Below are 14,893 nucleotides of genomic sequence, written 5' to 3'. Positions count from 1 at the left end.
TTGTTTATAATATTCCTTGTAGTTGTGTTGCACGTGATGCAAAAGAGGGCAGAGGAAATTTGGACACTTTTAGCTAGATCCCAGCACATCTCAACAGCCCCTCTCTAGAGAGCTAAGAGAGGACATGGACTGGTGGCCAGGAATTGCAGAGGTCAAGTTCTCCTTCTTTTATAGATTGAGGGAAGGGGATCTACACGGTGTGACTTTGCAGACACTTGGCAGTGGGAACGGTGAGATTTCCTGCTTGTAATGTGGTGACTTCCCTGTGGGTGAAACATTCAGGATCACGATTTTATAGGGGGTTGAGAGGGTTTCCCCAAACTTGAGAACAAAGACTTGGCCATGCTGGTCTTGATCATAGCACTTAATGTGCTGTGTTCAGGACTAAAGGAATGGCCTGAATACATATTGAATTTCCCGCATTCTTATCAGGGCATTGCTGCCCTCGATCCTGTTCCTTAAATATACTATACACTATATTTTTTAGATAGAAAATCCCTTTTTCCAGGGCAAGGGTCGTATTGGGTGCTGCCAGGTTGCTGATCTAAGAGCTAGCCATCTCAGGACAACTTCAGAAGGCCAGTTGGAAAGCCGGATCCTTCCTTTCAGTCCCCATGTCCCACTGTTGTGTGGCTTAGGGGTTAGAGTGAGTCTGGCTTTAGTGGCAGGGCTCTGTTTGAGCCCACCAGGAATGTGTCTCCAACTCTAGTCATCATAAACCCATCTACCTGAGCCATTCCTGCATTGAAGTAGAGATTACACTAGATGACCACTGGATTTTCTTCAACTTGAAGGCAGTGATTATAGGACGGTGGTCCTTGCTGGGCCTGTGACAGTGCTTGGGAGACTAGGAGGCCAGTGGTATACGCCTCTGTATGTAACATCATTGTGACCACCGTTTAGTTTTTTGCTTCCCATGAGTGGCCAGGACACTTAGCAGCAGCTATTAGGGACCATGGGGATTACCTGGAATGTTTTCTCACATAGTGTCAATTTGTGAGGTCCATGCATTGACATGACTTTGCTTCTGTGAATGGGAAGAGTCAAAGGAAGCCTTTAATGTGGGCCTCACACAGAGTCCAGCTGGCTAGGGGCTAAGCTTCTATTCTCTGCTTTCTCCTTCAAAGAGAAGCATTTGGAGACACCTGTCAGCCCCATTTCACTGTCTAAACAGCCCTTCCCTCTTCTCCCTAAGGCCAGCAGTCTGCACGTAGGGGTGATATCCACTTCGATTTTATTCAATGCTTATTTGTCTTTCTGCTGGCCAGTAATTGCAAAAGCCTCCCAGTTTGCAGGTTACTGAGCAAGCTTGACATGCGGGTGCTCACCGCCCTGCTGCTGTCCAACAGTGTGAGCCCCGGCTCAAGAAGGTAGTTGTGCTTTTGTTGGTCTTAACGTGGAGCTGATGGAAACTATAGCACATCAGGTGTGATTTACGATCCGACTGACTCCCAGCCCAAAGCAACTCCAGTGGATGATTTATTTGCAGTTACTTTCTTTCATCTTCTGCTGTTTTATTTCCAAAAGGTCATACTTAATCATCACCTGATATTTTATTTCCTTTTTTTAAATATATATATAGAATTCAGCACTTTACGTGGATAGTGAGTCATTGGTTCGAGCCCTTCAAGAACTGCCTCTGTCACTGCGACTCAACGTTGCTGCGGAGTTGGTTCAGGTAAAAACCCCGGAAGGCTTCTTCAAGCTGGTGTGGATTAGGGCAGGAGAAGAAAAAGAGGGGAGAGCTCCCTCTGCAGGAGGTCTCAGACTCAGCTCTTCATAAAGCTGAGGGCTTTATATCAAGGCAGCCATTTGTAAAGTTTAAAGGACAATGCAATAATTTTTTAAGTTATTCTTTTCAATTTTATGTTTGAAAGATTTTAAAGGATCAAATGTCATGGAATTGAATGAAATGTAGAACTATAAAGTCTGGCTGTTATTTTACTCAAAATATTCATATGCCAGACTGTGTTCAGCACTAGGAACACCGTGGTAAGTAGACAGACATGGTTCCTGCCTTCCTGGAGGTTACTCCGCTGGGAAAGATGGGCATGAATCAAATCCATCACATAGTCACACAAACATAGACAAACGGCTGTAAGTCCATTGCGGTGAAGTACAGTGTGTCATGAGAGTAGATCAGGGTCTTCTGTGGTGTGGTTGGGAACAACTTTCCTGAGGAAGTGACAGATAAGCTGAGGTCTAAAGTAGAAGAACATTTGAACTGGAATTTAAAGGAGAGGGGCCCAGTCAGATCTGCATTAACAAAACGACGTTGATGATGGAGAGTAGACTGTGGGATTGGAGTGTGCGTGCTTGTGGGCAAGTCTGTGCACACACAATGGACAGATGAGGGGAGGAACGTTAGGAGACTAGCACGGGGTCCAGGTGAGTAGCACTGCAGCTGGGACTAGGGTAGTGACGGTGGAGATGGCAGAGAAGCAGACTTTACTGAGAAGTATTTCAAAGGTAAAATTAACAGGATTTGGTAATATGTCGAACATGGAGAGAGAGCAGATAAGGAAGAATTCAAGGTTTTCCAGCTTGTGCAACTCAGTGGTAGAGAGTATCAGGAAGCGTAAGGCTTGAACATGATGAGTTTGTGCCTCTGAGCTATCCAAGTGGAACTATCCATCAATTGGATGTAAAAATCTGTGGTGCAGAGTTAAGGCTAAAAATAATTTGGGAGTTAGCAAGATGAGGTGGCAATTGATGAACTAAGAGAGGAGGAGACCCAAGGACTATACCACGAAGAACTTCAAAGTTTAATTGTGGCTCGATTGAGTTAACAAAAAAAAGACCCTAGGAACTAAAATGATAAGCTTCCTTCTGTGGCAGAATGTGATGCTAAGCTTGAGCATCGTGATGAGTTGGTTACGCACCCAGTTGCTGTTTCCATTGCATTTATGAGCCTAAGATTTGGGGCAGCAGACAGAGTTCAGGGCTGGAGGACAGGTAGGGACAAGGGAAAAAACTAGAAAGGATTGCATTTGCCTCTGATGGGGGATCACCCAGGCGATTCTGTAGACATGTTTCGTGGTGTTTGGGAGCATGCTGCTGGCTTTTCGTGCCGGGTGTCTGGTGATGTCCAAAGTTGTGAAGTGCTTGATTTGAGCCACACAGTGAGGAATGCTTAGCAGGACACAGCAGGGAATGCTGAGGTAAAGGCTCCAGGACTCAGGAGAGAGAGGAAGTGGTGTGTGAGCATTTGAACATGAAGGATGTTATGTCAGTGGCAGGCATTAGAGTAAAGGTATAAAATAATTATAGTAGCTTTGAAAACCTGGCTAAATCATTTTTAAAATCTACCATGCTGTACAGAAGTTATTCTCAAGCTTGTTTGCACACTAGAATCACCTGGGAAGTTGACAATGCCAGACACTCACTCCAGACCAGTGAAATGACTCTAGAGGACCCCATCCCAGCCTTGCCTGCATAACTGACAATGCTGAGTGTTTATTCCAATTTATGTATAAAGCCATACTGTCTTAAATGTCTGTTCAGGGTGCTTACGTATGTAAGACTGAGGGGTCAGGATCCCCGGTAGAGGTTGCATCTCATTCTCAATCTGCCCACTGTGAGGCCGTGCTGGTCCAGGGAGCCTTCCCCTGACAGCAGTGATTCTCAGCCTTAGACTGTAACCTTACGTTACAGTCATCTGGGGAGTTTTTAAACTTTTATTAATAATGCAACACAGATACAGGAATGTGCACATAAGTATTTATAACCATGGAATCAGCATCCATATCAAGGCTCAGAATATTGTGGCTATTCATGTCTCATTACAGATTTAAGTAAAAATTCAAAAAGGCCCATGGTACTGTCAGTTTGCAGCCCAGTGCTAGGAAGACATGGACCTTTTAATTCTAACTCCAAGCTAGTGAGCTAAGGGCTGAGGTGGGGCGAGCAGGAGGTGCAGAGCTGTCGTGTTTCAGTGAGGGCCCCCCGCCCCCGTTTACCCCAGATGAATCCAGAGGGGCTGTGGTTCGGGGGCTGGACCAGAGATACTTGGTGAATGAACTGTCTGAATTGAGTTTCCTACCCCACAAAGTTTGTCCGCTTCCTTAGCCTCCTGTGTTTTGTCTGTACTTAAGCAAATATGGCAAGACTCACATCTTTAACTTCTCCTTCAGTCCACAGTTCCTTTGGAGCTTCCTCAGGTGAAACCAAAGAGAAGTGAAGACGGCAAGGGACTAGGGATGCAGCTGAAGGGGCCCCTCTCAGAGCTGAAATCTGCCGGCGGTCCCGAGTCCCTGGGCAAAGACAGCCTGAGACTGAGTCTTTCAAGGGCTTCTCAGAATCCCGCTGCCCCGGTGCAGTCAGCAGCAGACCACCTGGACGAAGAACTAGATCTGTTGCTTAATTTAGATGTGCCCATAAAAGAAGAGGAGAACATCTCACCAGCTCAGACCTCTCAGGACCCGAAATCTGAGAAGGATGGGGAGGTGGCCCAAGAGGAAAAAGGTATGGCTTTCCTTTTATTCCCCATCCAGCATCTTGATGCTGGTGTTTCTGTGAGAGCAGCCCACGCACATCACTTCCATACACATCCCTGTCGGTGTCTGCCATCGATCGGTGTTGTCCACGGACGTCTCTTTCTGTGCTCACAGCTCTGCTTCCCCCTGAGCTGACCTTTCTGACAACATCCCTCTCACTCTATATACCCAGCGTCCAGAGCTGCTGCCTGCCTGATTGCATGTAAACCTGGGGCTGCAAATTGAACTTCTGCTATCAAAAGGCATTAGAATACCTGTAGCTCTCAGCTTTTCAGTGGCAGACCTTTTAATCGACTGAACAGGCCAATTTTCATACCTCTTTCTTGCTATTTTGATTTTTTTTTCCCCCCCTAAAAAGGAAGAACACTTTCTAATTTGTGCATGCTCTGTGAGCTGGTGGCCCATATGATGTGGTGAGGCCCGAGGCAAGTACTGCATTCAAGAGCCTTTAATGATTTTCCAGGATGGCTACAACAGGAAAAAGAAAACTGAGCTGTTAGTCTTGAAAAACAAAACAAAACAAAACAAAACAAGTGAACTGTGAAATTCAACTTCAGCATAAATAGAGCAAATCTCTACTTTCCATTTATTAATTTGTTTAGATATTACTGTATCATTTTAGGGAGTAACAATGATGACATTTCCCCTTGTTATAAGGAAAGTAATAATTAGAACTGAATTATATCCTGGAACAAACCCCAGGGAAGCTTTAAGCCTCAATTTTGGGACTAACGCAAGGTTGTTAACATTGCTTTTATTTCTCCAGTTCCTCCAACACCATCTGTGACTGAAGAAAAGAACGTGGAACCTGAGCAACCAAGTACATCAAAAACTGTTACCGAGGAAGAGCTGGAAGACTGGTTGGACAGCATGATTTCTTGAAGAAAAAAAAAAAAAAAGTGCCTGAAGCAAATTTTGGTTGCCTTCTGAGTAAGGGTGGGCATAGGCTTTCCTTCGGGAGCAGCTAGTTTACAAACACGCCCCAGGCCAGTGTGTTCCATTACGCTTACAGCAGTAAATGCCTACCTCTGTGCTGGACAATATCTGAAATAAGACATTGGAGAGGCTTGTTGCATTTGTTTTTCTGGCTTAGTAGTCTAATAGATGTCCTTAAGGGCAGGGGATGGATGGCTCTTGTTTCCAGCCTCCTTCCTCACAATGTTTACAGCATAGCAGGCACTGCTGCTGCAGAGAATAGATGCAGCTGAGGCATGCATTTGGCCAAAATAAACAAACCCTGGTCTGTGGATTTTCTCTTTCTCGTGCAGAGCCGGGGGTCTTACGCCCCTTCCCCACCAGTCAGTCACAGAGCGGTACATTCCAAGAGGTCAAACCACAGACTGGTGTGTATGACTTTATTGCAGTGGGCACTTCATTTTATTTGAGGAGATTCACCTACACACAGCAGCTCCACTACTTACAAGAGACCATAAAGCATTACTCAGTTTTGGCATAAGATGGAGATTTTTTTTCTGAATTTTCAGTACAGTACTTTTCTTCTAATAACAGCAATTGACAAGCTGTTACTAAAAAAAAATAATAATAATAGTATGAATAACCTTCAAGTGCAGTTTCATAAAGTAAGACAGGAGATCAACACAACTAATTAAGGGAACTGTCCTTCTGGAACACAAACATAAAAAACTTGCATAGCTATATCTAAAGAGATTTTTAAGGCACTTAATCGATATTTCAGTGTCGACAAAGTGTTGGTTTTTTTTTTTTTTCCTTCCTATTTCTTTGACTGCTTAAAAGCTTTTCAAGCTGATTCTGGATACAGTCACTAGCAAGTACCATGGGAAAAATTAGACTGCAGTGGAAATGATTTTTTGTAGTTCAGACCATGAGTCACTAGTTGGATAGTGTCCTATAACATCCAGATGTTCAACATTTCAGCTATTATGCATTCAAGGCTTCAGCCTTCTCTAGGCCATGCCTCAATGCCACCCTCTCAACCAACTAGTTAATTAGAACTGAAAAACTCGAAGGCATTCAAGGAGAGTTTCCTCCATTCTTCACCATCTTTTACCTTTTTAAATATTTTGACAGGTTATCTCCCACCGTATATGTCCATTAGGCACCAAGAGCCAAACTGATTTCAAAACAGCACACGTTCTTGTAAGGGAGGCATGGAGACAACGTCACATTTCAAATATGTCGCAGAACCGTAAAAAGGTTTTATTTCACTGAAGTTGACTGTCCAGAATTGTGGCGCTTCTTTCATTCGGATTTAGCCAAGCTGATCTTCATATTGTTTGCGAAAGCAGTCCCCGGCCGGGAAGAAATCCCAACACCTTTCTTGGTACATCTTCCAGACGTAAGATTCCTGAAATAACGTGAACAAAGGGTACTTATTTTTAAACCACAGTAAGCTAAGACCCAGTTTGCTTTTGCTTTGTCTGGCTCCATTGAGGAAGACTGACGGGGCCAAACCAGCACCTTGTTTCTTGCTCCACTCCCAGCCCAGCTGCTCTGGGAGCAAGCAGCCGTGTCTGACAGTGCTGGCTGGGAGGAGAACAAGTCCCCTGCCCCCCTCCACCGAACAAAACTGGAAACAACTCCATGTTTGCCACTAAAAATACTTAAAGAGTTAGCAATAGGCTGACTGCATGTCACTTGTAATTGGTGGAAGGCAGAAGAAAGCACAAGGAGGGAACATTTAGTGCTAGCTCAGGCAGATGCCTGGAGAACTAAAGCCAGATCTGGAAACCAACTGCCTCTCCCTTTGAGTGTTTGAGCTGTAAAGTTTTCCTACAAATCTAGTGATGTTTGAATATCTGGTAACCCACGTTTCCCTCTCTTGTTCCCTACCTTTCCATGTCTTCCTCACACTTAGTCACAGACTCTCTTGACACATCCTTTCACTCATCCTCTCACACCCACACCTCCACCTTCCCGTCGTCACCCACACTCAAGGTCGTTATCTTTCTTGGGCTGTCTCTCATTCTGCTTTACTCCCATTCTCCTGCTCTTTGGTGCAGCCACCCACTCCTTACTCATTATCTTTTCTCTGTAATGTTTTCCCCACCTCCAGCTATTCTAGTCTGAAGCAGTAACCGTGAGGGTTTAGGAAAATATCAGTGTGGGTTAGGAGGGATGACCATGGGGACTTTTGGAATAGACGGAGGTCACCATAGAAGTCTGGCTGCTTATGAAGTCTCAGAGCAGCGATGGAAAAACGCATGCGAGAGACAGTGGGATCGTCTATTTCAGATAGCCTGTGCTCTGCTTAGTCTCAAGACCTGGGAAAGGGAGATCTAACACAGGTGTGTGATTCTTAATTAAAGGCATTTTATTTCTCACCTGACCCGTGTGCTCGGTTTCATCTTTATTAATCAAATACATCAGAAAGAACCTGGAACAAGGAAAAAAAGTAAAATAAATGAAATAGTATTAGATATTTTGGTCAAGAAACCTAAGTTCATTTACTCAGGTAAACTAGAATCAGGACTCAAAATGTTGTTTGGCATCATGCTGTTTATACTGCCTAAAAGAATCAGGTAAGTGGGGCTTAGGAACAACACCACATCAACCTCAAAATTAGCCTGTGAGAAGATCCTTTTTACTTTTTTTTTTTTTTGAAACAGAGTCTTGCTCTGTTGCCCAGGCTAGAGTGCCGTGGCGTAACCCTAGCTCACAGCAACCTCAAACTCTTGGGCTCAAGGAATTCTCCTGCCTCAGCCTCTCGCATAGCTGGGACTACAGGTGCACACCACCATGCCTGGCTAATTTTTTTTCTATTTTTTTGCCCAGCTCATTTTTTTCTATATTTAGTAGAGATGGGGTCTCGCTCTTGCTCAGGCTGGTCTCAGACTTCTGAGCTCAAGCAATCCTCCCGCCTCAGCCTCTCAGAGTGCTAGGATTGCAGGTGTGAGCTACTGTGCCTGGCCCTTTTTACCATCCCTAAACATTGAGCTAAGATAAGGTAGGGTTTAGGCCACCGTTTTAGTGTTTAGATTAGGATTTTCTTAACAGTAAAATGGAAGCCCAAACTCTTACCATATACTATTTAGTAGGCCAATTTATCATCTCATAAAAATGTAGAATTGAAATTATATGTATGTCTCAAGGGTATCTGTCATGAGAAAGGTAGAAAGTATTTCATCTCACTGAGTTGCCCTGGTTCTTCCAGAAGTGTAGTTTTGTATTTATTGTAGATAGCTGAGAAATGCCAGTGTAGTTTCACTTGCTCTAACCACGATGCGTCTCAGGTTTGAGTTTGTCTGTGACACACAAGTATCCCCAGGGGATGCAGCTGAACTCTCAGCTCACATTGTATGATCTCAGACAGTTTTCCAAAGGAACATCTCGTGCCCTTCAGGAAAAGAAGTGTGAGGCTGGCGGTAAGGAAGAGAAAGTAGAAATAACACCCTTCTGAGGGTGGAGAGAGGCTGAACCCCAGATCTTGAGTTCTGTGAGGGTGATACTGTATCTGTAGCTTCAGGTCCTGGCTCATAGCAGTGGCTCTATAACTATGTTAGTTGCCTTCCCCCTTCTCCTTTACTAAGAAGGCAGGGCCAATGTCTTTATTCTGTTTGACATGCGTAGTACATTATTCCTTTCCCAGAACATTTACTTAACAAAGCACCATTTTAGGTGGGAGGCCCAGACATGAATAAGTTGTGTTCTTTCCCCTCAAGCTCACTGCTAGAAGAGGATAGAGACAAAGAGACCATATAACACAGAGTGCCATGGGAAGGTGCAGAAGTGGTTGCAACCCAGGTACCATCCTTCCACTGGTCCGTAACCCACTGGTATTGACGTATGGCCAAATGCCCACCTCAAGGGGAACGTGCATTCCCCTACTAAGGAATGCGTGTTCACCTCCATTAAGAAGGAAACTCTCCTAATTAGAATTAACAACGATAAATACTCATGACATGAGGGAGGGCATGCTAATGTTAATTTTTAAAAACTTGTCATTTTGTCTTAAACTCATCTTCTAGCAAAAAGAATCTCCGCCACTTCTCTTTGACAAGAACACCATCCCACAAAGGCTGGGCCTGCTCCATCTTAAAGAAAGATGAGGACTTTCTAAACAGTAAAATGTAGAGAGATGGGGGAAGAGCTAGGCCAGGCAGCACAGCCCAGCATTTTTTTTTTTTCCTTTGAAGATTTAGTTATAGAATCTGAATTGTCAGGTAATATAATCAACATACTCCATAGTTCTGTAAGTCGTAAGTTTCACAGGACACCTCTGGCACTTAATAGCCTCCAGTTACTTGTTCTTTTTTTTTTTTTTTTTTTTTTTTTTTTTTTTTGAGACAGAGTCTCACTCTGTTGCCCAGGCTAGAGTGAGTGCCGTGGCGTCAGCCTAGCTCACAGCAACCTCAAACTCCTGAGCTCAAGCGATCCTCCTGTCTCAGCCTCCCGAGTAGCTGGGACTACAGGCATGCACCACCATGCCCGGCTAATTTTTTTTATATATATTTTTAGCTGTCCATATAATTTCTTTCTATTTTTAGTAGAGGTGGGGTCTCGCTCTTGCTCAGGCTGGTCTCGAACTCCTGAGCTCAAACGATCCGCCCACCTCGGCCTCCCAGAGTGCTAGGATTACAGGCGTGAGCCACCGCGCCCGGCCCAGTTACTTGTTCTTGAGTGAATGCTTTACATTAGAAACAGTGAAATGTTCATTTATTACTTGCCTATTGGGTGGCAGACATTGCTTTAGGTGCTGGGATAAAGCGGTGTGAAAACACGTACCCCCACACACCCCATTCTCATGGGGCTTTGTATTCATGGGAGAGGCCTGAAAACTGACCACAAAATTCAGCACCATGCAGGTCGCTGCCTCGACAAGACCAAATCTTGTGACATGGTGGGAAGGCAGGCCTGGCCAGGGAGGGGTTCACAGGAGAATGGAAAGAGTAAAACTGGAGACAGTGAGTGTGGACAGTTTTCAAGTTTTGCTGAAAAGTGAAAGAAGTAGAGCAATAGCTGGAAGTAGAAATGGGGCCACAGACCCTTCCCTTAGGATGACAAAAAGCAGCATGGTTATATGGTGATAGGAAAAGGGCAGGAGAGAAAGAGAAATTGCAGGAGGTATGTCCTTGAGGAGGGAGGGGTCCAATCCAGGTTGCGGGGCTGGCCTTGGCTAGGAGCAGAACAGTGCACAACACACAGCTGTGGAAACATGGGACAGAGCACAGACAAGACACGGGCTCATGGGGACTCCTGGGAGTTCTTTCCTGACTGTTTCTACTTTTTCCAGAGAAAAAGGAAGAAATTGCATCAGCAGAGACTTCACTATATGACATACCTTTTTTTTTTTACCCCCCCCCAACTCTCATCACTTCTATTAACCAAGAATACTCACAAGTAGTTGGCTAAGTTGTGCTCTTGTAACGTATGTGTCTCAAAACCGTGAGGGGTCGTGTCGAAGTAGTCATTGCCAATTCCACAGATGAAACATTTAGTCTAAGAAAAATAACCGAGGCAGAACAGGCATTAGCAGGCATGACAATACAGGCAGGAGGGGAAAGGGTCATGGTCTCTAGTGAATGGAGGGACAATGGAAAACGTCTAATGCCTCTCGGCTATTAGCCATTCCTTCCAGCGTGCCACACACCAGCTTCCGTCAGCTTGGGGATACTGCTACTGTCCCTCCAGGGACGGGCAGGGGAGGGGCAGCAGGGAGGTCCAGGGCTCAGGGTGTGGGTGGAGATGCCCAGAGCTGGAACACAGGCTCAGAAAACAAACTGTTTTCTGAGTTTGCCCTGGGGCTGGCCCTAAGTAATAGCAGAACCTATTGTTTAAAAAATCCATTTGCTGTGGGGCTATAAAATAGAATTGGAATCAGTAGTAAGAAGAACGTTACCTCCATGTCTTCTCGCACTTGTTCCTGCTGGTCTCTTAGCTCTCCGAAAGCATCAATAATAAGACCTGGAGTTTTAAATACAAAGTCAAAGCACCTTAAATAATCGGTGTAGTGGTTAGAGGTAGAGGAATGATAGAGGGAGTGGCAGAGACCACTTTGTTTTGTCAAAAAAGTGAATTAACAAGCTGAACTATTCAATTAAAGCAAAATTAAGAAAAAAAATGCTTATGTTTACAAGTGCTACATCCTGGCTGTTTCTCATTGTTTCTCTTAACTCCACCCTTCCACACTATTCCATGCTGTTAACGGCATGCTCCTCCTTGAAATATTTCCTCTCCACTGTTCCCTCGCTGCCCTCCTGCTTTGTTTAGCCATTTGTCTTCAGTCTTCGGGATGGGATGGCTTTTCCTCTTATCCTAGCCCCCCAGGCGTCCACGGGGACCAGGGCTCCTCCTCAGTCTCTTTGTTTCTTAGCCTCGACACCTGCATGTCTTACAGGTCCCTTAACTCAGCATGACTCAAACTGAATTCATCATCTTTTTTCTCCAATTCCTGACAAGCTATTGACTCAAATATCAATACCTCTTCTTCTCCCCACCGCCCACACAAGAAGAAAAAACATGTTATACTCTCATCGTTCCTCTGCTCCTTGCCCACCTCACTAGCCATGGGAGGTATCTCAGAAGCAGAAGAGATGAGGAAATAATTCTGAGTAGGAGAACGGAAGGAAAAGGGTCCTTGGGGTGGATTCTCAAGGTTCTTGTAACAGTGCCTGGGTGTGTCTTTGGCTTTATATATAGCCAAAGTCTAATATATAGGAGATGCTCAATAAATGCTTGCTAAATTATTAATAACAAGTAAATGAATTCACAAACTTCTTCATAAAACAATTAAGTCAGATGCAGGAAAGCATAAAGAAGTAGATTAAACTCTGTTCATACCTAATGTAATTGGCAACCATACCTTGAATGATGGCCAGCAAGATGACAATGACAAAGAAGAAAAAGGTAATGTCAAAGACGATGCGATACATTTCATAAGGGTCACCAGCAGGGTCTTCAATTTCATCGCCAATGCCACCTCCTGCTCTCACGCCCACGTACATGTGGAAAAGGTAACACTAGAGAAGGAAAATAACGGCAATTCAGGTAAAAGTCACAGAGTTTTGTTAGTTTTTAGCAAGATAGTCAGATCATTCATGCCATCAGATCAGAGGATGGCAGCCCTGACTTCTTCAGTGGTATCAATATTCTTGCTAACTACTATCCGCCACACCCTCTGGTCAGTTTGGTGTCTACAAAGATGGAAATATTGTGGTTACATTTAGGCTTTTTAAAGGTATTTTTGACCTGTTTTTTTAAAAACAGTTTTGATCTATTTGATACATACGACAGTATTCATTTAAAGTGTAAGTTGGAGGATCTTTAAGCCCTGATCAGTATGGCACATGCCAGCTGCTAGTTTTCTCTCATTTGATTTAAGAAGTGTTAGCTTGGCCTTGAGGCTGTGCTGTAAGCTCTGGGAAAGGCCCCCTCTTCTCAAAAATCCCCTGTACACCTGGTAGGGCAGGGATTTCCGCAGCATCTTAGACAACAGACCTTTCTCTCCTCCTCCTGTGCACGTATGATCCAGTGTGGGCATCTGGGCACTGTGGTGCTCACTGAGCAGGGCATGTGCTGTCTCTCCACCTGACTGGATGGGTTGCACTCATGGGGAAAGGACAGTCTGTCCCATGACTGGTAAATCGAAAGCCGAGGGCAGCCTGGAGATGGGCACTGGTCACACAGGTGCTCTAGTGACAAGCTGCTGTCTCATGAGGGTGCTCAGCCCAAGAAAGCACAAGGAGAGTTTTTACCCAAGAAGCGTTACCCGTCTCGTAGAGAAATGATCACAGACTGGGACAGTTCACTGTCATCAGTCCCTGAGACATATTCTTTTTCTGAAATCCAGTCTGTATAAACGTTAGAGATGCTACTGCAGCTGTGCTGTCTCACCTGAGCTGTGCGTTTCTTTTCCACAAGGGTCTGGCCTGACAGGAGCCCCCCGACCTGATCCTGCTGCTGTTGTTACAGGCTTCAGCCCATGCGGCTGTTCTGAAAGAGCCCCCACTGGCTTGCTGAAATCCATCAGGTACCCGAACCCGGTCCATGGGACTTTGCTCCCAGTTCTCACAGGTGACAAAGTTTGACCCCCATGAAATTTAGATACAGGTCCATTCACAACGCTGTCTCATCTCTACCCCAGACAAGTTTACAGGAATGACGCCCCACTCTGCGGGGTGCTTCTCTTTCCGCTAGGCGTAGACGCGTGGTGACGAAACCTACTTCTGTCTCCCTAGGATCCTTCTCCCTCTCGGATGAGACATCCTCATTCGACTCTAATCCCTACTGTGCTCTACGACCCTACAGCTCTCACTCAGTTCCCCAGACCGCCCCACACAGCCCTTCCTGCCAGGCGGGGGGCCAGGCGGGGGGCCAGGCGGGCTCTCACCGTCATCATGTCGTCACACTTCATATCCGGCTCGTCATCGTCTTCACTCTTGTTGTAGAACTTGCGGAAGAAGTTGAAGGCCACCACCGTGTAGAGGTAAACCACCACAGCCAGGAGACCGACGGTTAGAACCAACTGGGAACGAGGACAGAGAAGGACAAGGAGGTGGGATCTTCTCTACCCCTGAAGGGTTCGTGGGAGACGCAAAGAAAATGAGGAGGAGCGCGAGGCCCCGCAAGGAGCGAGGGGAAGGCAGGGCTGGCGGCGCAGGCTGTCCTGCAGCAGGCAGAGGAAGACAGGACCACAAGAGGGAAATATGGGCTTATCGGGAGAAAAGAGTAATGAGGAGGTGTCACGGGCTGAATTGTGTACCCTCAAATTCAGGCACGGAAGCCCTAACCTCCAGTGCCTCAGAATGGGACGCCTTTGGAGACAATCAGCTCATTAAAGGCCTAAGTTAAAATGAGGCTGAGGATGGGCCTGAATCCAATCTCACCGGTGCCCTTATAAGAAAAGGAGATTAGGACGAAGACAGGGAGCGACCCCAGACCCACGCACACACAGAGGGACGATCGTGTGAAGACGCACTAAGAGCACAGTCAATTGCAAGCCAAGGAGAGAGGCCTCAGGGGAAACCAGCCCTGCCAGCACTTTGGTACCTGACTTCCAGCCTCCAGGACCGTGAGAAAATAAACCTCTGTTGTCTAAGCCCCGAGTCTGCAGTGTGTTGTTGTGGCAGCCCATGCAGACTAACGCAAAGGGTATTGGATTGGGCGTATGTAAAATACAAAGGTACTTAAGTATTGAACAGTGAAGGTGCTCTGGGGACGGATATGCCCCTGAGGCTTCATAATGCACTTTCTGCGCTAATGCTGCTTCTACAAAAAACTAAAGGTTCTTCGGACTGATGGGTGTCCCTACATTACGCTATTTCATAAATGGCCATGAACTGGATGATTGTGGCAAGTTTCAAGTTACTAGAAGAATTATGATGGTTGAGCCAAGCACTTTTTTTTTTTTTTGAGACAAAGTCTCGCTCTGTTGCCCAGGCTAGAGTGCCGTGGCATCAGCCGAGCTCACAGCAACCTCA

General features: G+C 45.5%; 2 protein-coding genes across 2 annotated transcripts in view; one reads left to right on the top strand and one right to left on the bottom strand.

Moving 5' to 3' along the window:
• The window catches only part of AVEN (apoptosis and caspase activation inhibitor), a 148,209-nt gene extending 142,018 nt beyond the window's left edge, over positions 1 to 6,191 (top strand). The window contains exons 4-6 of the mRNA XM_069462108.1: positions 1,583 to 1,678; positions 4,134 to 4,464; positions 5,263 to 6,191. Coding sequence (XP_069318209.1) covers positions 1,583 to 1,678; positions 4,134 to 4,464; positions 5,263 to 5,378 — 543 coding nt within the window. The 3' untranslated portion in view covers positions 5,379 to 6,191. The remainder of the gene's footprint in view (positions 1 to 1,582; positions 1,679 to 4,133; positions 4,465 to 5,262) is intronic.
• Positions 6,192 to 6,259: 68 nt separating this feature from the next.
• RYR3 (ryanodine receptor 3) overlaps positions 6,260 to 14,893 on the bottom strand; it is a 342,229-nt gene continuing 333,595 nt past the window's right edge. The window contains 6 exon segments of the mRNA XM_069492266.1: positions 6,260 to 6,822; positions 7,800 to 7,851; positions 10,813 to 10,913; positions 11,314 to 11,378; positions 12,277 to 12,433; positions 13,804 to 13,938. Coding sequence (XP_069348367.1) covers positions 6,727 to 6,822; positions 7,800 to 7,851; positions 10,813 to 10,913; positions 11,314 to 11,378; positions 12,277 to 12,433; positions 13,804 to 13,938 — 606 coding nt within the window. The 3' untranslated portion in view covers positions 6,260 to 6,726.

The sequence above is a fragment of the Eulemur rufifrons genome, chromosome 2 (genome assembly GCF_041146395.1).
Source record: "Eulemur rufifrons isolate Redbay chromosome 2, OSU_ERuf_1, whole genome shotgun sequence".
Taxonomy (NCBI): Eukaryota; Metazoa; Chordata; class Mammalia; order Primates; family Lemuridae; genus Eulemur; species Eulemur rufifrons.
Note: the sequence above shows the minus strand (reverse complement) of the source record. Positions and strands in the feature narration are given on the sequence as shown.